Consider the following 25833-nt stretch of genomic DNA (forward strand, 5'->3'; position numbering starts at 1 on the left):
AAAGCTTCCCAGTCCTCCGTTTTCCCGCTTATCTTCGCTAAGTTATACTTTTTCTCTTTTAACCTTATATGTTTCTTTACTTCCCTTGTCAGCCACGGCCGCCCATGTCTCCTCCTGGGATCTTTCTTCCTTTTAGGAATGAACTGATCCTGCATCTTCTGCATTATACACAGAAATATCTGCCATTGTTCCTCCACGGTCTTCCCTGTTAAGGTATTAAACCATTGAACTTTGGCCAGTTGCTCCCTCATAGCTCCATATTTCCCTTTATTCAACTGAAATATTGTCACTTCAGATTGTACCCACTCCCTCTCAAATTGCAGATTGAAGCTTATTGTATTATGGTCACTACTTCCCAATGGCTCCTTCACTTCGAGGTCACTGACCAATTCTGGTTCGTTACACAATACCAGATCCAGAATCGCCTTATCCCTGGTCGGCTCCAGCACCAGCTGCACTAAAAATCCATCTCTGAGGCACTCCACAAAGTCTCTTTCTTGAGGCCCGATACCATCCTGATTCTCCCAGTCTACCTGCATGTTAAAATCCCCCATAACAACTGTAGTAACATCTTTGCGACAAGCCAATTTCAGCTCCTGATTCAACTTACCTCCAACATCCAGACTACTGTTTGGGGGCCTGTAGATGACTCCCATGAGGGTCTTTTTACCCTTAGTGTTTCGAAGCTCTATCCACACTTGCATGCATGGCCATGCAAAAAAAAAACTTCATCTTTTTGTCATGGCAGGGAATTTTTAAATCAGAGGGTGCATGACACCAGGTTTTAGACCAACAAATTTAAAATCTCAAGCCTTTGGTATGCTGCTCCTTCATCCACCTGACAATGGAACAATGCTCTGAAAACTTGAGATTTCAAGTATACTTGTTGGTCTCTCGCCTGGTGTGGTGTGACTTCTGACTTTTTCTACCCCAGTCCAACATTGGCACCTCCACATCATGAAAAATAGGGCCAGCACAGTAGCTCAGCGGTTAGCACTGCTGCCTCACAGCACCAGGGTCCCAGGTTCAATTCCGGACTCTGTGTGGAGTTTGCGCATTCTCCCTGCTTCTGCGTGGGTTTCCTCTGGGTGCTGCGGTTTCCTCCCACAGTCCAAAGATATGCAGGTCAGGTGAATTGGCCATTCTAAATTGCCCATAGTGTTAGGCACATTAGTCAGACGGGAATGAGTCTGGGTGGGTTACTCTTCGGAGGGTCGGTGTGGACTGGTTGGGCCAAAGGGCCTGTTCACACAGTAGGGAATCTAATCTTAAAAAGGCTAGCTGCACGCAACAAAAGCTTGATTACTGGTATGCCTGATTCCATATATATAACAATGGGGGTTGTATTGACCTGATTCTGATTAGGGGAAACTAACTCGATGGAGAGACATGGGTTCTATTAGTCAGCTGCAATTTGGGGATGCAGTTAGCCTTTATTTGTTCACTAGTATTTGGAGCCATTCAGACTGCTCTAATTTTGCAGTAATAACCACATTAGGGAAATGAACTAAACCTGTATAAATCATAATTTTGGCATAGAACATAAAATAAGAAGCAGGCACAGGAGCAAGTCCTATGGTTGACCTACTGTTGGGAAATAAGGCAGGGCAGATGACTGAGGTGTCAGTGGGAGAGCACTTTGGGGCCAGTGACCATAATTCTATTAATTTTTAAAACTGTGGGAAAGGATGGAGGGGATCTAAAGTTGAAGTTCTAAATCTAAGGAAGGCCAATTTTGATGGTATTAGGCAGGAACTTTCAAAAGCTGACTGGGGGAAGACTTCTGCAGGTAAGAGGATGGTCAGAAAATGGGAAGCCTTCAATAATGAGATAATGCAACTCCAGAGACAGTATATTCCTGTCAGGGTGAAAGGAAAGGCTGGTAGGTATAGGGAATGCTGGATGACTAGCGAAATTGAGCTTTTGGTAAGAACCAAAAGAAAGCATCTGTCAGGTATAGGCAGCAGAAATCGAGTGAATCCTTTGAAGAGTATAAAGGCAATAGGAATACGCTTAAAAGGGAAATCAGGAAGGCAAAAAAGGGCCATAAGATAGCTTTGGCAAATCGGGTTGAAGAGAATCCAAAGGGATTTCATAAAATATCTTAAGGACAGGAGGGTAACTAGGGAGAATAGGGCCACTCAAAGATCAGCAAGTCGGCCTTTGTACAGAATGGCAGGAGATGGGGGAGATACTAAATAAATATTTTGCATCAGTACTTACTGTGGAGAAGGGCATGAAGGATATAGAATGTGGGGAAGTAGATGGTGACATCTGGAAAAATCTCCATATTACACAGGAGGTTGTGCTGGATGTCTTGAAATGCATAAAAATTGAGAAATCCCCAGGACCTTTAAGCCCCTCTGGGAAGCTAGGGAAGTGATTGCTGGGCTCCTTGATGAGATATTTGTATCATCGCTAGTCGCAATAAGGTGCCAGAAGACTGGAAGCTGGCTAATGTGGTACCATTGTTTAAGAAAAATGGTAAGGACAAGCCAGGGAGCTATAGACTGGTGAGCCTGATATCGGTGGTGGGCAAGTTGTTGGAGGGAATCCTGAGGGACGGGATGTACTTGTATTTGAAAAGGCAAGGACTGATTAGGGATAGTTTGCAGGCTTTGTGTGGGAAATCATGTCTCACTAACTTGATTGAGTTTTTTGAAGAAATAACAGAGGATTGATGAGGACTGAGCAGTGAACGTGATCTATATGGACTTCAGTAAGGCGTTTGTAAGGTTCCTCCTGGTAGGCTGGTTAGCAAGGTTAGATCTCTTGGAATACAGGGAAAACTAGCCATTTGGATGCAGACTTGGCTTGAAGGTATATCAGAGGGTGGTGGTGGAGGGTTGTTTTTCAGATTAGAGGCCTTGGACCAGTGGTGTGCATAAGGATCGGTGCTGGGTCTGCTATTTGATTTATATAAATGACTTGGATGGGAACATAAGAGGTATAGTTAGTAAATTTGCAGATGATACCAAAGTTGGAGGTGTAGTGGACCATGAAGAAGGTTACCTCAGAATACAGCGAGATCTTGATCAGATGGGCCAATGGGCTGAGGAGTGGCAGATGGATTTTAATTTAGATAAATGTAAGATGCTGCATTTTGGAAAGGCAAATCAGGGCAGGTCTTATACAGTTAATGTAAGGTCCTGGGGAGTGTTGCTGAACAAATAGACCTTGGAGTGCAGGTTCATAATTCCTTGAAAGTGGAGTTGCAGGTAGATAGGATAGTGAAGAAGTCATTTAGTATGCTTTTCTTCATTGGTCAGAGCATTGACTATAGGAGTTGGGAGGTCATGTTGTGGCTTTACAGGACATTGGTTAGGCCACTTTTGGAATATTGCGTGCGTTTCTGGTCTCCCTCCTATCAGAAGGATGTTGTGAAGCTTGAAAGGGTTCAGAAAAGATTTACAAGGAAGTTGCCAGGGTTGGAGGATTTGAGCTATAGGGAGAGGCTGAATAGGCTAGGGCTGTTTTCCCTGGAGCGTCGGAGGCTGAGGGGTAACCTTAGAGGCTTATAAAATCATGAGGGACATGGGCAGGATAAATAGACAAGGTCCTTTCCCTGGGGTGGGAATCCAGAACTGGAAGGCATAGGTTTAGGGTGAGAGGGGAAAGATATGAGACCTAAGGGGCAACTTTTTCATATAGAGGGTGATGTGTGTATGGAATGAGCTCAAGAGGAAGTTGTGGAGGCTGGTATAATTACAACATTTAAAAGACATCTGGACGGGTATATGAATATGAAGGGTTTGGAGAGATTCTGGATTAGTGGTGCTGGAAAAGCACAGCAGTTCAGGCAGCATCTGAGGAGCAGTAAAATCGACGTTTTGGGCAAAAGCCAAATGCTGGCAAATGAGACTGGATTAGGTTAGGATATGTGGTTGGCATGGACTAGTTGGACCTAAGGATCTGTTTCTATGCTGTGCATCTCTATAACTCTATATGACTCCTTGAAACTGCTATAATATACATTTAAGATAATCAGGACGTAGGCAATAGGAATAGAATTAAGCCATTTTATCCTCACATCTGCTTTGATGTTTCGAAGGATTATGGCTGATCTGATCCAGGCCTCAACCCCTCTTTATCATGCCAGCTTCTCATAGCCCTCTACTTCTATTTCAAAAATCTATCTAGCTGCTCTTTGAATACTTTGCTATTTAGATCCCACAACCCTTTTAAAGTAGAGTTCTACTGGCTGAGAAGAAATTCTTTTGGATCTCAATTTTAAATGAATGTCACTTTATTCTGGTAACTTTGCTTCCTTAGCTCGAGAGATCCTCACTAATGGAAATTTCTCAACCACTCCTGTGTCAAGGCCTGAGAATCATGTGTGTTTCAATCATCCCTCATTTCTTAAACTTTAATGAATAAAGTTTAATGAATAAATCTGTTCAGTAGTTCTTGATAAGACAACTTCTTCTCCTAGGAATCAACCTACTGAATCACTTTGAACTGCCTTCAATGCCAATCCATCATTTTTGAAATTTGGAGACAAAAACTGTGCATAATATTCCTGGTACAGTCTCGCCATCCCCTTAATCAGTTGTAACATGACTTCCTTATTTTTAAAATCTAACCCCCTGGGAATAAAGGCCAAAATTTTATTTGCCACGTTAATCGCTGAAGCAGTGCGCTTGAGAAGGTGGTAGTGAGCTTTTGCCTTGAACTGCTGCAGTCTGGTGTAGGTAGACACACTGCTCGGAGGTGCTAGTGGCAGAGTAGTATTAGTACTGGATCATTAACCTGCAGACCAAGGAAAGTTTCAGGGGTTCCCGATTAAAATCCTGCCATTGCAGGTGGTGGCATTTGAAATCAATAAAATATCTTCTGTATAAAAACAAAAGCTGTAATGATGACCATTAAATTTGTGCATGGTAGGAATTATTGGGAAGAAACATCTGGTTTACTAATGGGGCTATACTGCTGCATGTGGTGGTGGGGGAGTGAATGTTTGCAGTGTGAATGTTGGGATTTTGGTTAGAACACCAAGAGAAACCTCCTTGCTCCTCATTGTATAGTGCAATGAAACTTGTATGTCCACCCATGAGGACAGGTGAGACCTTGTTTTAATGTTTAAATGGAAAAGTGGCACCTCTGAGTTTGACACCCCTTTAGTATTGTGTTGGAGTGTCAGCCACTGTTAGTTTAGCCTCCTCTTTCCAGTAGAGGTGGTTATCTATTTCTCTTGGAACCAGTCTCGCTCTCTGATTCGATCATCTCTCACTCTAAGCTATTCCCTCTGATATTCTCACCAGCTTTTTTTTTCTTCCTGCAATATTGGGCAATGTGTGAAATCTGTTCTTTACTGTTCATGCATTTTGTTATCCAATTTCTTGCCATTTCTCCTTTTTCTGTCTTTAATCCATTTAATGTCGTTGGCAGGAAGAAAACTGTGAGAATGCAATAATCAAGCTTATACTTCAGATTGAACTGGTCTCCAGCCTGATAGTAAAACTGCCAGGAAAATACTATGATTGCTCATCAAGGCAAATAATATCTACCTGAGCAGAAACATCCTCAATTTTCTCTGGTACCACTGTGCCATTTACAGATAAATTGCTAGAGTGACTACACTACTCTACACAAACTTAATTCATTGTGAAAAATTACTATTGAGCATTCTTAAGGTATAAAAGTCACTATATCAGTTAGTTACTTTTTACCTTCATAATTTGCATATCAATATGGTCCCCTCACATAAGTCTTATCTCCAAGATCTTTCAATGTGAGTGTCAGAATTTGCTAATTTGATGATTAATTTCTGCCTTCAGAGTGGGGGTCGGATCGCTGCAAGAGGATTTATATTGAGCAACTGAAGTTGATGTTTTAGTTGCTCCAAACTAAAGCATGTACTCCGTTCATCTGCCGCAGGCTTTGTTGATCCACATATTTATGTGAAGGTCTTTACTGAGGCATTCACTGTGAGACTGCCTCCTCTTGGGGATTGAGCATCACCTAAAAGTGTCTGCCTGCAATTACCTATTTATTCCTGCTACATATGAAACCCCTCACTTCACATGTTGTTGTGCCCAACTCCCAAAATGTGTTTGTGTATTTACAACTTCTAAGGAAAAGTGAACACTTAAAATTGCACCACATAATGAACAAAATATAGAAATGAAACTTTCAAAAAAAGTCTTTGAGGTGCAATCTGTTAATAACTGGCCTGGATGTAATAAATAAACTCTACCTTTTTCTTTTAGCTTCTGCTTAAAGGGTGAGAGTCTGGATGGTAATTGTCCTGCTGTTATAGACTACACTCCATATCTAAAGTTCACACAAAGGTAGATTTATTCTGATTTGTGTATTTTCTTTTCTTCAATGTGATTAGATCAAGTAATAAGAATTAAAATCTCAAAGCTAAGAATTTTCCTAAAATTTTCAACTTCCATTTATTCGTATTACACTACTGTCCCAACTGATGGACATAAATATATAATGATTTGCCTGAGATTGTGTACTGATATTTTCTGGATTACATTTGCAGACTAGTTAATCGTGAACCTAAACTATATTAATTACTTGGGCAATAAATTACTGAATTGAGGCATTAATGTTCAGAATCCAGAGTGCTCTGTTTGCTTCTACACTTTATAGTGCCTCCAATCTGGGAATCTCGTAAAATCTGATCTCTTGGTTCTTGGCTTGATCTCTGCAGTTACTGAGGCTGCTTCATTGGAAGTCAAAATATTCTGCTTGAACTTGCCTCTTCTGAGTAATCTCATCAATTAGAAGTCTAATAATAGCCATGAATCCATTGTTGATTGCTAGGAACGAACCCACCTGGTTCACTAGTGTCTTTTAGGGGAGGAAACTGTCATCCTTACCTGGTCTAGCCAACATGTGAGTCCAGACCCACAGCAATTTGGGATGGGCAATAAACACTGACATAGCCAGTGATGCCCTCATCCTGTGAATGAATGTTTTTTAAAAAAACCTCTAGCATCAACCTTGAATCTGAATAATTTGCTATTCACTGAAAGCGTCACACACAGTTGTCAAACAACTGCTTTGAAGATACAGGTCTGTCTGATCTGGACTGGAATCTGTGCCATATTACAGCAGATCTGCTATCGACCTTCTCTCTCTTTTTTTTTCCCCAAGGAGAATAGGCCCAAAGTCTCCAATCTATTTATGTATGTGAAATTCCTCACCCCTGCAGCCATTCCCTCAAAGCCTTACTATACTCTCTCTAAAGCTTTCATATCTTTTCTGAAGTGTATGCACAGAACTGAATGTTGGGCACCAGTTGAGGCTGAATCAGTATTTTTTTGCAGGTTTAATCTAATTTCCTGACTCTTGTTCTCTGTGCCCTAATAGATAAAGTCACTGTTTAATCTTCTGTGCTGTGTCCTGTCCTGCCACTTCCCTAATTTCTCTGCACACACATTTGTGTCTATCTGCTCCAACCCTTCAGAATTGTAATCTTTTTAGTTTGTACTGTCTATCTGTGTTCATAGAATCATAGAATCACTACAGTGGGAAAGCAGGTCATTTTCGTCCTTCGAGTTCACACCATCGCTCTGTAGAGCATCTCACCAGACCCACCCCCTACCCTATCCCTATAACCCTATATTTCCCTTGGTCAATTCACTTAATCTGCATGTGTGTGGACTTTGTGCCTCCTACTAATAAATCATTTCATATTTTCTGCATTAAATTACACCTGTTTCTTGCCTGTCCAATCGTTCAACATTAAATGTCTTTGAAATTCTTCGCTGTCCTCGTGGTTCACTATATCTCAAAGTTTCATATCATCTATAATTTTGAAATTGTGCTTTGTATATCAAAGTGTAGGTAATTAGTGCTTATTAAAGGCAGCAGGAGGCACAACATCAACCCAAGAGAACTCCAACTAGAAGCTTCCTGCTCTTCATAAAATAACCTTTTTTGGGCTCGTCTCTGTCCAATTTCTTCATATTAGAATTAGTACAATCTGTTTTACTGTGAGCACTAACTTTTGTCCAGGGTCTATTGCATACCATTTGACCAAATGCCTTTTGAAAGTCTGTGAACACCCTATCGACCCTCTTTGTAAATAAAATGCAAGCAGTTAGCTAAATACAGTCTGTTATCTTAATTGGTTTTCTTTAACCTACGTTTTCCCAAATGACAATTCAGGATAAAATTAATAATCATTTCAAGATGCTTTGAGGTTAAATGCTTACAATTTTCTGTCTCTGTGCTGGTAATTGGAGAATTAATTAACTGGTGTTTCAGCTAAATCTAAGTCATGAAATGTCCTGTTGCAAAGCTCTGACAGTATCAGCAGTGATGAGGAGGAGTTGCGGACTCTCGGAAGCAGTGGCAGTGAAGGCAGCACCCCTGAGAACATCGGTCCACCTTTCATTACTGACCAACACAGTTGGTACAACAAGTGCAAACGAGTGGAACAGAAGTTCAGGCTTGCGCTGGAGCAGAAGGTAATTCTCATCGTTGATTTGGTGACTCTGCTTTTCACTAATGAGGCTTACCTGCCCTAATTCTCCATTTGATCTGTTTCTGATGTAAATGTTTCCCTCGAGGGTGCGAGTGCTGGAGCTTTCCCCATTTCTTATGGCACAAAGGTAGAATCAGTAGTCCCAGTACAAACCTGTAACCTTCCATTTGGGTAATAGCACCAGTGAAATAGAATATGGTCAGGATATAAATAAATTAAATAAAGAAAAAGATTAATGATGAGATTCGAACCTCCGTCTGAGTTGACATTGGAAAGATGAAAAATTTGCTTGTGGGGTGAGTGAGGAAGTAACAAAAAGAAGGAAAAGTTGAAACAAATCTTCAAAAGAAGTCGATGTGCTAGAACCTTTGGCAAACATTTAAGATCGGCAAGTCCCCAGGGCCAGACCAGATTTATCCCAGGCTGCTCCGGGAAGGGCGAAAGGAAGTTGCTAAGCCGCTGGTGAAGATCTTTGCTTCCTCACTCTCTCCACAGGAGTCGAACCGGAGGATTGGAAAGAGGCGAATGTTGTTCCTCTTTTCAAGAAGGGTAAAAGGGAAATCCCTGGCAATTACAGACCAGTCAGTCTTACGTCTGTGGTCAGCAAAGTTTTGGAAAGAATTGAGGGATCGGATTTATGACTATTTGGCAAAGCATAGTGTGATTAAAGGCAGTCAGCATGGCTTTGTGAAGGGCAGGTCATGCCTCACTAATCTTATTGAGTTCTTTGAGGATGTGTCAAAAAAGCTCATGACGGCCGAGCAGTGGATGTGGTGTATATGGACTTCAGCAAGGCATTTGATAGGGTTCCCCATGGTAGGCTCATTCATAAAGTCAGGACGTATGGAATACAGGGAGATTTGGCTATCTGGATTCAGAATTGGCTTGCTGACAGAAGGCAGATTGGTTGTAGATTGAAAGTATGCTGCTTGGAGAACAGTGGTGAGTGGAATCCCATAGGGCTCTGTTCTTGGGCCTCTGCTCTTTGTAGTTTTTCTAAATGACTTGGATGAGGAGGTTGAGGGGTGGGGTTAGTAGATTTGCAGATGACACAAAGGTTGGAGGTGTCGTCGATAGTATCGAGGGCTACTGCAGGCTGCAGCGTGACATAGACTGGATGCAGAGCTGAGCTGAGAAATAGCAGATGGAGTTCAACCTGGATAAATGCGAAGTGATGCATTTTGGAAGGTCGAACTTGAATGCAGAACCTAGGGTTAAACACAGAATTCTTGGCAGTGTGGAGGAACAGCGTGATCTGTGTGTGCAAGTACATAGATCCCTCAAAGTTGCCACCCAAGTGGATAGGGTTGTTAAGAAAGCATATGGTGTTTTGGCTTTCATTAACAGGGGGATCGAGTTTAAGAGCCACAAGGTTTTGCTGCAGCTCTACAAGTCCCTGGTGAGACCACCCTTGGAATATTGTGTCCAGTTCTGGTCTCCCTACTATAGGAAAGATACAGAGGCTCTGGAGAGGGTGCAAAGAAGGTTTACCAGGATGCTGCCTGGACTGGAGGGCTTGCCTTATGAAGAAAGGTTGAATACGCTTGGACTTCTCACTCTGGAGAGAAGGAGGAAGAGAGGAGGCCTGATCGAGGTATACAAGATAATGAGAGGGATAGATAGTCAATAGCCAGAGACTTTCCCCAGGGCAGGATTGACTGGTACGAGAAGTCATAGTTTAAAGATATTAGGAGGAAGGTATAAGGGAGATGTCAGAGGTAGGTTCTTTACTCAGTTGTGAATGCATGGAATGCGTTGCCAGCAGAGTCACTGGGGACATTTAAGCCACTGCTGGACATATGTACATGGATAGCAGCGAGTTGAGCGGTGCGTAGGTTAAGTTACTATATTTTACATTAGGATTAAATCTCGGCACAACATCGTGGGCCAAAAGGCCTGTTCTGTGCTGGACTTTTCTATATTCTAAATTAAAGACGTAAATGCCTTAGACTATTTCAGGGTTAAAATGAATGATGAGCAAAATAAGTTGAACTGAGGTTAAGTTTAGTGGTTTCAAAGTCAATAGGTCAAATCGAAACTCTACAGTCCTGCCACTTCCAGTGTGGTGTTGGACAATTAAACTAATCACTAGAGGAGGATGTTCCACAGTTATCCCACCTTAAATAATCAGGGATCTCAGCACCTCACTGCATAACATAAGCCTGAAGCATTTATGACCATCTGTAGCCAGAAATGCTGAATGGATGATGCAACTTAACCTCTCTTTCAGTGGTTCCCAGTCCTTTAGATACCAGGCTTCAGCTGATTGATTTTATTTCGTCCACTTAATATCGGGAAATGGCCAAAGAGTACTGGATGTGGCAAAAATTTGGGCCCTGACAATTTTCTGGCAACAGTACTGAAGACTTGTGCTCCAGAATGTACTATATCCTAGCCAACCTGTTCCAGTATAGCTACAACATTGGTAGTAACCAACCAATAAAGAAAATTGCCTATGTATGTCCTATACTTAAAATAGCAAGACAAATCGAACCTGCAATGTCAGCCTTTTCTTGATCAGAAGTCAGGACTGGGCCAGCCAATGAATACTGTGACTACAGGAGTAGGATGATATACTCCACATTTACCTGGATGTGTGCATCTCCAACAACAGTCTGGAATGTTGACACCATCCAAGAGCAAGCCACCTATTTTATTAGCACCACATGGTCAGATGTTCAGACCCTCCACCACCATCACTCAGTAGCAGCACTGTGTACCATCAATAAGATGCACTGCAGAAATTCACCAAGGCATCTCCGATGGCACGTTCCAAAATCATGGCCGCTTCCATCTGAAGGGGCAGGGATATCTGGAACACCAGCACCAAGTTCCTCTCTAAGCCACTCACTGCCCTGACTTGGAAATATTTCACTGTCCCTGAAACAAGTTAGAGTTGAGGTTTTTTTAAAAAAGGAAGCAGGATTAAAGTATTGCAGGTTGTGTTTTTCAAGCTGCGCGTAAAAACAAAACCAGGTTGAAATTGCTGAGATACAGCAAGAACAGTATCAAACCAAGGACTCTAGAGGTTTGTTTTTAATTGAATCCCCACCCTGTTGTTCTCAATTGCTGTAAAAGCAATTAAGTTGCATTACTAATCCTTTGTCTCAAATACCAAATTCCTTGCTCCTGCAGATCCTACTCACCACCAAAGTTTAAAAATAGAATGCTCTTCTACACATGAAGTATCTATGTATGAAAACTCCAGTCTTGTGGCTATATATTGTGAAACTTGAAAGGATTCAGAAAAGATGTGCAAGGATGTTGCCAGGGTTGGAGGATTTGAGCTACAGGGAGAGGCTGAACAGGCTGGGGCTGTTTTCCCTGGAGCATCGGAGGCTGAGGGGTGACCTTCTAGGGGTTTACAAAATTGAGGGGCATGGATAGGGTAAATAGGCAAAGTCTTTTCCCTGGGGACGGGGAGTCCAGAACTAGAGGGCATGGGTTTAGGGTGAGAGGGGAAAGATATAAAAGAGACCTAAGGGGCAACTTTTTCTGAGGGTGGTACATGTATGGAATGAGCTGCCAGAGGAAGTGGTGGATCCTGGTCCAATTGCAACATTTAAAAGGCATTTGGATGGGTATATCATTTGCAGGATGAGGGTTTTACTGGGCCAGCATTTATTGTCCATCCTTAATTGCCCAGAAGGCAATGAAGAGTCATCCACACTGCTATGGGTCTGGAGTGACATGTAGGCCAGACTAGGTAAGGTTGGCATTTTCCATTCCTTAAGGACATTAGTGAAGCAAATGCATTTTTCCCAATAATCCAAAATGGATTCATCAGTAGACTCTTGATTCCAGATTTTTATTGAATGTAAATTCCGCTATTTGCCTTGGTGGGATTCAAACCCAGGTCCCCAGAGCATGTGGGTCTCTGGATTAACAATCCAGCAATAATACCACAAGGCCATTTCCTCCAGTTCTTGAACTGTGAAATTATGTGCCTGCTGTACTTGTAGAGCAAAACACAGTCTAATTACAAATAGATACAGGAAAGTAGGACCTTGTCTTGTTATAGTGCAATGTATCCTTGAAGGACCACCTCCATTTTGCTGCTTTTCGTTAACTGTCTTCAGCCTCCAAGTTCTGACCCTCTGGTCTATGCAGTTCCTAACTGGACCCTTGGATGAGGCATTTCAGTTCCCAGCTTCGACCTTTCAAAGTTTGCCATATCTTGAGTTTGAAGCTCCGAGCAGGCTGATTTTGTTGGTCGATCTTAAAATTGGAGAGCTGACAGTACATTCAGCTTCTTCATTCTTTTAATTTGTTCCAAGCAATTTGTTTCTGAATAACAAAATGGATAGTTGCTAGATCACACCAGTGTTTTGCATGGAGCGAAGAACATAATTGAATTTTTTGTTTTGTCTTTGTTTTTCCTCCTTTTAGTTATCTAAGCTCTGCTCACTTGCTAAGACAACTTGGGCTGAGATCATAAATGAGTTTCAGAGAGGAAGGGTCTTGATATCTTTGATACTTCATGCTGTGTGTAACAATCTGTTCATACCCTGCATCAGCTATTTCTAGCACCTTAAGCTGATCTAATCAAATGGTTGATCCACAGAGCCACTGTTTTATAGTCACAGAACAAAAACCGGATTTACTGTAATATTTAACAGTAATTTAGGAATTGCTTTTTCAACAATGGCTAATAATTGTCATTTTCATGTGGCAGTTGAATAACTGAAATTAGAATAACTTAATTTTGACCAGATTTGAGGTCTGCATTCTACAATTACATATCTCCTCACCAATAATGCAAATCAGTAACTTTGGTATTCAGAGTACAGTGCTTCACAAAATGTTTTTTCTTTCATTAGGATCGGCAAAGCTCACAGCCCTTATGTACTTATATGTAACTATGGTGACGTTATTATCATAATAATCAAATTGCACAGAATTATTGAGATTTATTTTAATTTGAGGATCTATGGCTTGTAAACCTTTTCACAGCTATACAACAATCCATTAAATACCAGTATTGGAGCAGAATCTTCAGCTGGAAAATTGTATTTTTGTGGCTTCTAATGTTATCAACACACTATTTCAGTCATGATCTCGATTTATAGTGGGTTCTTGGAACTGTTTGCTTTCAGTGCAAATCCATCTAAAGGCAATTTCACTAGTGAGGAAAGAAATGAATTTGCACTCAGGAGATGACCTTTCAAAGTCACCTTTAATGTTTTATTGGTTTAACTGCTTTTTAAATTGCTTTCCACATTTCTCACTGTTTGGAGAATGTAAGTATAACATCCGTATTAAATAGTGTCCCAGCTTTTGTGGGAGTTGAGAATGATTCCACTCAAATGGCAGTCTGTAATAAATAGGTGTAATTTTGGTTTGAGTATGGGTCATTACTTTCAAAACTTGCAGTAAAAGAAATTTCTGAATTTGTCTTAGTGATGTGTGTGGGCACTGCATTTTGAATTGTCATTATCTATTTGATTTGTAGGGTTACCTGGAAGAATTGGTACGCCTGCGAGAAGCTCAACTTGCAGAGTCAGTTTCTCAAAACAAACTTGTTCTACAAAGGATGGAAGAGACTGATCTGAACCACAAATTTGAGAAAGAACAGCTGGAGTTCATTATCCTGGAGCTGCAGGATCAGCTGTAAGAAACTAATTGAGCAGCACAATTCCTATTAAAGAACATTGGGTGGCTCTTTATATCCTCTTTTTAATATAACATTTATCAGAGGCACTTGAGACAGTGCGGAGAAGAGGCAAGAGGCTTATTCCTTGTGTCAGGGTTTATAGTTATGAAGATAGACTGAAGAGAATTGCAATACCTGCAACACACGCTTTTCGAAGGTGGATTTGTAAATCTGTGTAAGATAGTTTAAAGAGAAAAAGACAAATCCAGAACACTGCTATTAATTAAATGATATAAGGGGGCAAAGCCTTACTATAAAATGATTAAATACATACTTACAATTGAATTATTCAAAGCATGGACTTGCAGATAATGAAACAACTAATTCTAAAGAACAACTTCCTGTAACACAAAATTGGAAAGAATATTAGCTATAGGTTCTTTTCTGGACAAAATGGGACATCTTGAATGGATGATTTTTAATTTTGGATTAGTGGTGCTGGAAGAGCACAGCAGTTCAGGCAGCATCAGAGGAGCAGCAAAATCGACGTTTCAGGCAAAAGCCCTTCTCCGAAACATCAATTTTACTGCTCCTCGGATGCTGCCTGAACTGCTGTGCTCTTCCAGCACCACTGATCCAAAATCTGGTTTCCAGCATCTGCAGTCATTTGTTTTTACCTGGATGATTAAGTTTTTTCAAAAAAATTTCCATATCTCTCTTTTGAATGCTAACTTGGTCAGTAGTAATGCTGCTGAGCCATTCATGGTATTACTTATTGAAGTCCTCCACCCAGAATATGATGACCACAAGAGAAAAACCCATCTGTTTCAGTAATGTCCGTAGTGAAGGAAACTGCTGTCCTGACCTGGTCTGGCCTACACGTGACTTCAGACACAGCAATCTGGTTGGCTCTCAATTGTCCACTGGGCAATTAAGGATGGGCAATGACTGCTGTCCTAACCAGCAAAAACAAATCATTCCAATGATGGGCTACATAGACCATTACAGCGCAGTACAGGCCCTTTGGCCCTTGATGTTGCACCGTCCTGTCTTACCAATCTGAAGTCCATCCATCTACACTATTCCATTTAAATCCATATGCCTGTCCAATGAAGACTTAAATGAACTTAAACTTGGCGAATCTACTACCATTGCAGGCAATGCATTCCATATCCTTACTACTCTGAGTAAAGAAACTACCTCTGACATCTGCCTTATACCTATCTTCCCTCACTTTTTAAAGCTGTGTCCCCTCGTGTTTGCCTTCCCCATGCTTGGAAAAAGGCTCTCTCTGTCCACTCTATCTAGCCCTCTGATTATATTGTATGTCTCTATTAAGTCACCTCTCAACTTTCTTCTCTCTAGCGAGAACAGCCTCAAGGCCCTCAGCCTTCCCTTGTAAGACATTCCTTCCATACCAGGCAACATCCTAGAAAATCTCCTCTGCACGCTTTCCAAAGCTTCAACATCCTCCTTATAATGCGGTGACCAGAACTGTACACAATACTCCAAGTGCGACCGCACCAGAGCTTTGTACAGCTGCATCATAACCTCCTGGTTCCGGAACTCAATCCCTCTATTAATAAAGGCCAAAACACCTGTATGCCTTCTTGCCACCCAGATTGACAGGGTTGTTAACTTTCAAGGATCTGTGTACGTGGACACAGAGATCCCTCTGCTCATCCGCACTCCCTAGAATCCTACTCTTAGCCCAGTACTCTGCATTCTGATTACTCCATCCAAAGTGTATCACCTCACACTTGGCCATGTTAAATTCCATTTGCCACCTCTCAGCCCAGCTCTGCATCCTATCTATGTCTCTCTGCAACCTACTACATCCTTCGTCACTATCCACAACTCCACCTACCTTAGTGTCGTCAGCAAATTTGCTAACCCATCCTTCTATGCCCTCATCCAGGTCATTTATAAAAATGACGAACAGCAGTGGACCTAACACTGACCCTTGTGGTACGTCGCTAGTAACTGGACACCAAGATGAACATGTTCCATCAACTACAACCCTCTGTTTTCTTTCAGCAAGCCAATTACTGATCCAAACTGCTATGTCTCCCACAATCCCATTCCTCCGCATTTTGTATAATAGCGTACTGTGGGGAACCTTACCGAATGCCTTGCTGAAATCCATATACACCACATCAACCAGTTTACTCTCATCTATCTGTTTGGTCACTTTGTCAAAAAACTCAAATTCGTTAGGCACGACCTACCCTTCACAAAACCATGCTGACTGTCCCTGATCAGATTATTCATTTCTAGATGGTTATAAATCCTATCTCTTAACCTTTTCCAGCACTTTACCAACAACTGAAGTGAGACTCACTGGTCTGTAATTACCAGCATTGTCTCTACTACCCTTTTTGAACAGAGGAACCACATTTGCTATTCTCCGGTCCTCAGGCACTATTCCTGCAGACAATGATGATTTGAAGATTGATGCCGTAGGTTCGGCAATCTCTTTCCTTGCTTCCCAGAGGATCTTAGGATAGATCCCATCTGGCCCAGGGGACTTGTCTATCTTCACATTCTGTAATAATTCCAATACCTCTTCCTTATGAACCTCAATTTCTTCTAGTCTAGATGAAAGTATCTCTGTCATTTTCTATGTTGGCGAGAAAGAATACAATGTTGAACACTATTGAAAAATATTTGTGTTTCCCCTATCTCCTCTGCCTCCACACACAACTTCCCACTACTATCCTTGATTGGCCCTAATTTAACTCTCGTCATTCTTTTATTCCTGACATACCTATGGAAAGCCTTAGGATTAACCCTGATCCTATCCACCAACAACTTCTCATGTCTCCTCCTGGCTCTTCTGAGCTCTCTTTTTAGGTCTTTCCTGGCTTCCTTGAAACCCTCGAGTGCCCTATCATAAGCCGCTGCCTTGACCATAGATTCCACTTTCTTAGTAAACCACGGCTCACGCGTTCTATAATGTCCATCCTGTCTAACAGGTACATACTTATCTAGGACACACTGGAGCTTTTCCTTGAATAAGTTCCACATTTTTAATGTGCTCATCCCTTACAGTTTCCTCCCCCAATCTACGCTTCCTAAATCTTTCCTAATTGCATCGTAATTTCCCTTCTCTCTTCCCCCCCCCCCCCCCCCCCCCCCCAGCTGTAACTCTTGCTCGGTGGAGTACACCTATCCCTTTCCATCACTAAAGTAAACCTGACAGAATTGTGGTCTCTGTCTCCAAAATGCTCACCTACTTCCACATCTCACCCCTGGCCAGGCTCGTTACCCAGTACTAAATCTAATGTGGCTTCGCCCCTTGTAGGCCTGTCTACATACTGTGTCAGGAAGTCCTCCTCCACACACTGGACAAAAACTGACCCATCTATAGTACTCATACTGTAGTATTCCCAGTCAATATTTGGATAGTTGAAGTCCCCCATGACAACTACCCTGCTTCTCTCACTCCTATTGAGAATTATCTTTGCAATCCTTTCCTCTACATCTCTGGGACTATTCGGAGGCCTATAGAAAACTCCCAGCATGGTGATTTCTCCTTTCCTGTTTCTAACCTCAGCCCATACTACCTCAGTTGATGAGTCCCCAAACGTCATTTCTACAACTGAAATATTGTCCCTGATCGATAATGCCACACCTCCCCCTCTTTTACCATCTTCTCTGTTCTTACTGAAGCATCTGAATCCTGGAACCTGCAACAACCATTCCTGTCCCTGCTCTATCCATGTCTCTGTAATGACCACGACATCAAAGTCCCAGGTAACAAGAGACAAAAGTTTGTTTATAGTCGTCTGAAGTCACATAGCTGCCTCTTTATTAAAAATATTAACTTTCTGCTGCTATAAAATTTGATTTTTCTTCCATTGCTGAATTTTGTGAAGATGAGTATAACACTGATATATAGTGGAAATAAAGGATTGAAATGAAGTGTGTAGAGCTGTTTATTATGCACATTTCTATGGTGATGTACAGCTAGGTTTCTGCATAGAAATGAAACTTATGGGCATGTGGAGGAGGCACAAGTTTTATTTTTCATGGTAACTACTGGACTGAGTGTACTGCATAATCACATAATTAACAATGCAATAGTATACTCTGTGCACTGACTCATGGAAAACCAACACTAGAAATTGCAGTATGACATCCATTGCAAAGGCTAATTATTTTTAAATTCTGTAACATATTTTAATAACCTAGATTTTTAAATCATGTCCAAGTGTGATTTGTGAATGAGTGCTATAGAAGATGTTTTTTGTGAGTGATTTTAATCTGTGCTAACAGGAAAATGGGTCTTTGCGCAGATACATCACTAGATTCCAGTTTGTCCAGGCCACTGATCCCTTTATAGAGTCATAGAGCTATACGTCATGGACACAGATTCTTTGGTCCAACTCATCTGCACTGATTAAGTATCCTAAATTGATTTAGTCCCATTTGCTGATACTTGGGTCATATCCCTCTAACCCTTCCTATTCATGTACCCTTCCAGATGCCATTTAAATTTTGCAATTTTGTCCACCTCCAATACTTCCTCTGGTAGCTTGTTCCATACACTCACCACCATCTGCGTGAAAATCTTTTCCCTCTGGTCCCTTTTTAAACCTTTCCCCTCTCACCTTAAACCCATGCCTCCTAGTTTTTGGACTCTCCCACCCTGGGGGAAAAAAAGACCTTGGCTATCCATGCATCTCATGATTTTATAAACCTGTGTAAGGTCAACCTTCAACCTCCTACACTCACTCGGGGGAGGTGGTGAAAAAGCCTCAGCCTGTCCCTATTAGCTCGAACTCGCCAATCTGGCAACATCCTGATGTGATTTTTCAGTACCCTTTCAAGTTTGCCAATATCATTTCCAAAACAGGGAGACCAGATTGAATGCGGTATTCTAAAAGTGGCCTAACCAATGTCCTGTAACACCACAATATGATATCCCAACTCCTAGACTCCACGTACTGACCAATGAAGGCAAGTTTGCCAAACGCCACCTTCACCACCCTGTCTACCTGTCACTTTATTTTCAAGGAACTATGCACCTGCACCCTTAGGTTCCTTTATTCAATAACACTCCAAGTCCCAATATTAAGTGCTTACGTCCTGCCCTGATTTGCCTTACCAATATGCAGCAGCACACATTTAAACACCATCTGCCACTCCTTGGCCCATTTGACTCATCTGATCAAGGCCTCATTGTACTCTGAGATGACCACCTTCATTATCCACTACAACACCAATTTTATGTAATCAGCAAACTTACTAACCAAACAACTATGGTCACGTCCAAATCATTTATATAAATGATGAAAAGCAATGGACCAATACAATCCTTGTGGCACACCATTGTTTCCAGTTCTCCAGTTTAAAAATCCCCTCTGTACTACCACCCTCTGTCTCCCAACTTCAACCTGATTTTACGTCCAATTGTCTTACTCACTCTGGATTCCATGTGGTCTAACCTTGCTAACCAGATCTCTGAGGAACCTTGTCGAACGCCTAGCTGAAGTTTGTCTAGACAACTTGTACTGCTGTGCCTTTACCAATCTTCTTTGTCACTTCTTCAAAACACTCAGGCTCGTGAGACATGATTTCCCATACACAAAGCCATGTTGACTATCCCTAATCAGTCTTTGCTTTACAAATGCATCCAAATCCTGTCCCTCAAATCCAACATTTTACTCATCGCTGATGTCAGGCTCACTGGTCTTTAGTTCTCTTTTCTTTCTTTACAGCCTTTCTTAAATAATGGCACCACATGAGCCAACTGCCAGTCTTCTGGCACCTTGCCTGTGCTTATCGTTGATACAAATATCTCAGCAGGAGCCCAGCAATCCCTTTCCTTGTTTCCTATGAAGTTCTAGGATACATCTGATCAGGTCCTGGGGATTTATGCACCTTTTGTGTTTTAAGACATCCAGCACCACCTGTTCTGTAATATGGACACTTCTCAAGATATCACTATTTATTTCTTCAAGTTTGCTAACTTCCTTATCTTTCTCTACAGTAGTGATGCAAAAAGCTATTTAATATCTCACCATTTCCTGTGGTTCTAGACATAGATGGCTTTGTTGATCTTTAAGGGGGCCTGTTCTCCTCAGAGTTACCCTTTCCTTTGATGTATTTGTAGAATCTCTTTGGATTTTCCTTAACCCTATTTACCAAAAATATCTCTCTCCCTTTTTATACACTCCTGATTTCCCTCTTCAGTATACTCCCACTGCCATAATACTCCTCTAGAGATTCACTCGATCCCAGCTGTCTACATCTACCATGTGCCTCCTTATCCTTTGACAGAGCCTCAATTTCTCTCATCATTCAGCATTCCCTATGCCTGGTGCTTTGCCCTTCACCCTAACATACTGTCCCTGGATTTTCAATATCTCATTTTTAAAGGCCTCCCACTTTCCAAGTGTCCCTTTACCAATGAATAGCCTCTCCAAATCAAGTTTTGAAAGTTCCTGTCGTATACTTGATCGAAAACTGTTCTCTTTTATTTCTATATAGTAGATGCAGTCTTGGCAGATTTTTTTTCTGCAACATACTTAATTCCAAACTTTTAATGTACCTATTTGTAAAATTCTATTGCCCATCATACTTCCAATAATGAAATAGTTGCTTTATTGAAAATACATACATTGCAATTCCCACTCTATATGCAAGAGTGGAGTACAGAAATCTCACTGTAGGGAGGCCCGTTACCTTTAAACGAAAGGCTTTCAGCTCTCTATTTGATCGGGTTCACTGGTCAGTGCTTAAGTTTTACCTTGTTTTGGCAGGCACTGCTCTGTTAGTGCAGTATGGATGTGAAGGATATGTAATTGTTTTTCCAGATAACTAAACAAACAAAACAAGTCAAATTAAATTATTTTGCATTTCCCTGTTCCCTTTATTAGTTCCCCAGTTGCATTCTCGAAGAGTTCCATTCATTTTAAGTACACTCTTTTTACATACACATGGAGCGCTTGCTGTTTGCTTGTATATTTTAGCCAATTTATTTTCGTAAGTAATTTTCTCCCTTTTTTATTGGATTTTTAATCTTTCTTTTATAAAATATCCCAATTCTCTGCCCTATTAGTTCCTTTCACTGTTTTTTTGTATTTTGTAAGTAGGAACATAGAACATAAGAACTAGGAGTAGGCCATCTGGCCCTTCAAGCCTGCTCCACCACTCAGTAAAATCATGGCTAATCTTTTCATGGACTTGTTCCACTTACCTGCATTTTCACCATATCTCTCAATTCCTTTTATTTTTCAAAAAAGTATCTACCTTTAGCTTTTAAAAATTATTGAAGTCGTGTGAACTACTTTCCTGGGCAAGGAAATTCTTAGATTAACAACCCTCTGGGTGAAGAAGTTCCTTCTCAGTTCAGTTCTAAACCTGCTTCCTCTAATCTTGAGGTCATATCCTTTTTTTTTGTCCTGGTTTGACCTACACATGGAAACATCCTATCCATTTCTATTTTATCGACTTTCCATTCATAATCTTTTCTATAAGATCCCCACCTCCAGTGCCAGTACATCCATCCTTCAGTAAGGAGACCAAATCTGCGCACACTACTTCAGGTGTGGCCTCACCAGCACCTTTTTACAGCTGTAATAGTACCTCTCGGCTGTTAAACACAACCCCTTTAGCAAGTAATTTAGGAAGGACAAAATTCTATTTGCCTTCCTCATTACTTGTACCTGCAGACCAACCTTCTGCGATTCATGCACAAAGGCACCCAGGTCCCTCTGCAAATTAGCATGCTGCAATTTTTTACCATTCAAGTAGTAATCTATTTTGCTGTTAGTTCTGTCAAATTTACTAGCATTGTATTCCATTTGCCAGACTTTTGCCCACTCACCCAATGTATCTATGTTCCGCTGCACACTTTGCTCTGCCACTCCTCTTAGTGTCATTGGCAAATTATGACGCCGTACACGTGGTCCCCAACTCCAAATCATCCATGTATATTGTGAATATTTGTGGTCCTGGCATCAATTTTGTAATGTGTTAGGATGCCCAGTTGTATGCTATACCTTAAAATGCTGTACAGATTTTACATAAGTCCTCCAAGTTCAAAGCCATTCTGGGCATGGTTCTCCCCATGTTGGAGGGGAGTTGGTGGAAGCCAGTAAGTGAAACCTACATCACTGACCTGCAGAGGCAGTCTGGTCCATCAAGTGACAAAAATAGTGACATATAACATTTACAAATGATGCAGTCTTTTCCTGGGTTGTGGGTGAGCTTTTGTACCAGTTCTGTTCCTGTATCAATTATGCAAGCTGTTGGTGAGTCCACCTCCTTAATACTGAAATTTGGGGCACCTTACTTAAGGAAAGATGTCAGTGTGTAGGAGGTGATTCAGAAAGAGGTTTACCAGGTTAATACCTGAAACAAGCTTATGAGGATTGATTGGACAGACTGGGCTTGCTCTCCCTGAAGAGTAGAAGGAGGGATGACTTGTATGTATAAGATCCTAAATATTCTTGATAAGGTGGATGTGGAAAGGATGTTTCCTCTTGTGTGTGAGTTAAAAACTAGGGACCCTATTTTGAAATTAAGGGCCATCGTTTCAGGACACAGATGACCAGAATCTTTTTCACTGAGGATTGCGTGACTTTAGGACACTGTCACAGAATGTAGTAAGGCAGTGGTCATTGAATATTTTCAAGACCGGAGGTGGATAGATCCTTAGGCAGGGGAATTGAGGGTTTTTGGGAATGTGGAATTTGAAACAAACTGATCAGTTGTCATTTTATTGAATGGTAGAGCAGGCTCAAGGAGTAGTAAAGAGTATTTCCTACTTCTATTTCATATGTTCTAAGTAGTTCAGGAAAGCTGTTCATTCTTTTCCCTGGAGACAGTCATATTTTCTCTTTACAATGTTATTAAGGTTGAGGTGGCTACCAGTGACTGGTGGAATTTACGTGGTTACCAGAGTTTAGTTATAAATACTTCAAAGCCTCCAACAATGTAAGTGTAGTATTTGCTGCTGTTTATCTTTACTAATTTATGATTGGTTAAAATGTTCATTTCTTATAGCTATTGTCAGAGATCTGAACCATAAATCAAAAATTATTAAAATCTAGAAGTAAAACAATTGCATTACTAGAAATGAGTTAATGTAGCAATGTGACTGGTAATTATAGATGTTAGTGTTTTCCATATTGGCTTGTAACAGTGAGATCACAGTCACGCTTTGGAAGGTAAATAAATATTTACTGTTGAAAAGTAGCAGAACCAAGTATCTCACATAGTTGTCGGAGTAGCTGCTAGCTATTACTGAGTAATTTTGGTTAATCTGAGAAGTTTTGTTTTATTGCTGCAATCTCATTCCACACCTTGACTTTCAGGGCAGTGTTAAAACATAATGATTTGAGATCAAGACAAGAATTAACTGCACACCTCACTAATCAGTGGCCCTCCCCAGGAGCACTAGACGCAGATGCTGTTGCTTTGGATACACTTCTGTATAGAAAACAGTGTGGACAATGGGATGAGTATGTTTACATTTTATTTTAACACTCCAAGTTTGACTTGTTCTGGTTGTGATTATTCTAACTTCAAAATCACTTGTCTTATCCTGCCTTGCTCTGGTTCACCTGAGGTTTTTATTTGATCATAAAAGGATGTTTTCTTTTCTGTCTGAAAGATTTGGATTTGTAATAATATTACTGTCTCCACTAATGTTGCCTGACCTGGGCATTTTCAGCAATTTCTTTGTTTTGTTTCCCAGCATTTGCAGTATTTTGCTTTTTTGACATTTAATTGTCCTTTTGTAAATGATTCAACTTAAGACTTGCATACTCTGGACACTTTTTTTTTTGTTTTCATACAAAAATCATGCCAATATATTTTAAGTGTATTTCTTCTCTTCCATTTTGGAAGAGTAAACAAAATTTTTCAGATCAGATACTGATTTATCTATCACTGCAACTTGTGGGAGAATCTAAAACTAGGGGTCATTCCTTAAAATTAAGGAAACACCCATTTAAAGTAGAGATGGGAACATTTTTTTGTCCCCCACAAGATCTATCTTTGGAATTCCCTTCCTCCAAAAGTTAATGGATGCAGAATCTTCACAGAAGAGGTAGAAAGGTTATTGGTAACCAAGGTAATGGAATATTATTGGGGATATGTGGGCATTGAGATTAAAATAAGATCAGCCATGATTGAATTGAATGGCTGAGTAGGGTCAAAGTGCTAAGTTACCTCCTCTTGTTCCTTGTTTGTGTGTTCATATGTCGTCACCAGACACAAACAGGCAGTAATATATTCAACTCTTTATTTTTTAAAATTGCCCTTTTGATATGAGGTATGTATTCTTCGGTTGACAAAATGTTTAGTTGATATTTTGTCATGTGTATTCTAAGTATTGAGTGTTTGTGAAAATGAGGAAATTTTAATTTTAGAAAATGTGGTGAATTGGTTTAGGGAGCATCGGAGGCTGTTGTAGCAGTTTGAAATCATGAGGGGCATGGATAGACTAAATAGACAATGTCTTTACCCTTGGGTGGGGGGAAGGGGGCGGGGGGATGGGAAAATCCTGAGCTAGAGGGCATAGGTTTCAAGTGAGTGGGGTACCCAGGGTTAACTTTTTTTTAGTGTATGGTGGTACATATATGGAATGAGCTGCAAGAGGTGGTGGAGGAGGCTGGTACCATTGCAACATCTAACAGACATCTGATTGGTATATGAATAGGAAGGATTTAGAGGATTATAAACCAATTGTCGGCAAATGGGCCTAGATTAGGTTGGGATATCTGGTTGACCTGGATGAGTTGGACCGAAGGGTCTGTTGCCGTGTTGTACAGTTCTTTGACTCTGCGTTGCATGTTGTTAATGTGTAATAATTGCAAAAACCAACTTTCTGTCCACAACCTGTTTTTCAGAATTTATTGACAGCTGTTAATTCTCCAATCTTAATGATTACACAATGATTATACTGTCCTCTACATTGCATTGTTCAGTCAACTAGTCAGTTACAATAACAAAAATCTCAGTCGATTTTTCTAATCATGGTATAAAGTGTGGTATCGCAGCATTTGAGGTATAGCCAACAGCTAAACGCTAGTCCAGACTAATGTAACCAGTTTTGAAGGAAATGTCTACTTTATAAAGTAAGTGTTACTGTTGCTCAGTAAATTCTTGCACGGTCATCAATTATGTAGTATTGAAATCTACAAGTGAAATATCTTGTTGGATTTTAGGAAATAAGTGTTCTGTTCAAGAGATTTACTAATCTCACAAGAATTGGTGAATCAATAATGTTGTATACAATCTCAAGAAGTAAACAGATAATTTGCGTTGGGAGTTAAGTATAATACGTTTTGCTTCAGAATGCCTAACGGGTCATGGACTTAATGAGGTATATAATCATTTAGGCATGAATAATAGAGAGCAGTTAACAATATGCCCCCCCTGCGCCGCTGTCACCCCCCCCCAACCACAACATAATATACGATCTGCATGCTTGTGACTTAAAGACATGGTGAATTAAGATTACTTTCACGCATTTATTGGCAAGCTTCTAAAGCGATGTTGTGATTGTTTTTGCAGCCACAGTTTTCAAAGTTTGGAGCAGCTCTCTGCAGAGATCAGTCTTTCTTCAACTTCACTAGATCCGTTACATCCACAAAAAGAGGGGTTGGGAAGGCATGGAAACTCAAAAAGTGAAGGTAAGATTTAAGGTGGGGGAGAAATAGGAAGTGGCATTGACATCTTGACCCAGGATCAACTCCGCATTAAATACTTACAAGTGCTTACTTTATGGACTGAAATATATTTGTATTCAGCGTAAACAAGATGTCAACTATACAGA

At 40.8% G+C, this 25833-nt stretch overlaps 1 protein-coding gene across 6 annotated transcripts in view; it reads left to right on the plus strand.

Annotated features, from left to right (window-relative positions):
• The window catches only part of rundc3b (RUN domain containing 3b), a 113533-nt gene that overhangs the window by 78437 nt on the left and 9263 nt on the right, over nt 1–25833 (plus strand). For 5 of the 6 annotated variants that reach the window (XM_072575846.1, XM_072575850.1, XM_072575849.1 and 2 more), the window contains 5 exons: nt 6210–6290; nt 8261–8429; nt 13899–14056; nt 23366–23512; nt 25572–25690. In XM_072575846.1, coding sequence (XP_072431947.1) covers nt 6210–6290; nt 8261–8429; nt 13899–14056; nt 23366–23512; nt 25572–25690 — 674 coding nt within the window. The remainder of the gene's footprint in view (nt 1–6209; nt 6291–8260; nt 8430–13898; nt 14057–23365; nt 23513–25571; nt 25691–25833) is intronic. The other variant, XM_072575847.1, reaches the window with a different exon arrangement.

This window comes from Chiloscyllium punctatum, chromosome 8 (assembly GCF_047496795.1).
Source record: "Chiloscyllium punctatum isolate Juve2018m chromosome 8, sChiPun1.3, whole genome shotgun sequence".
NCBI lineage: Eukaryota > Metazoa > Chordata > Chondrichthyes > Orectolobiformes > Hemiscylliidae > Chiloscyllium > Chiloscyllium punctatum.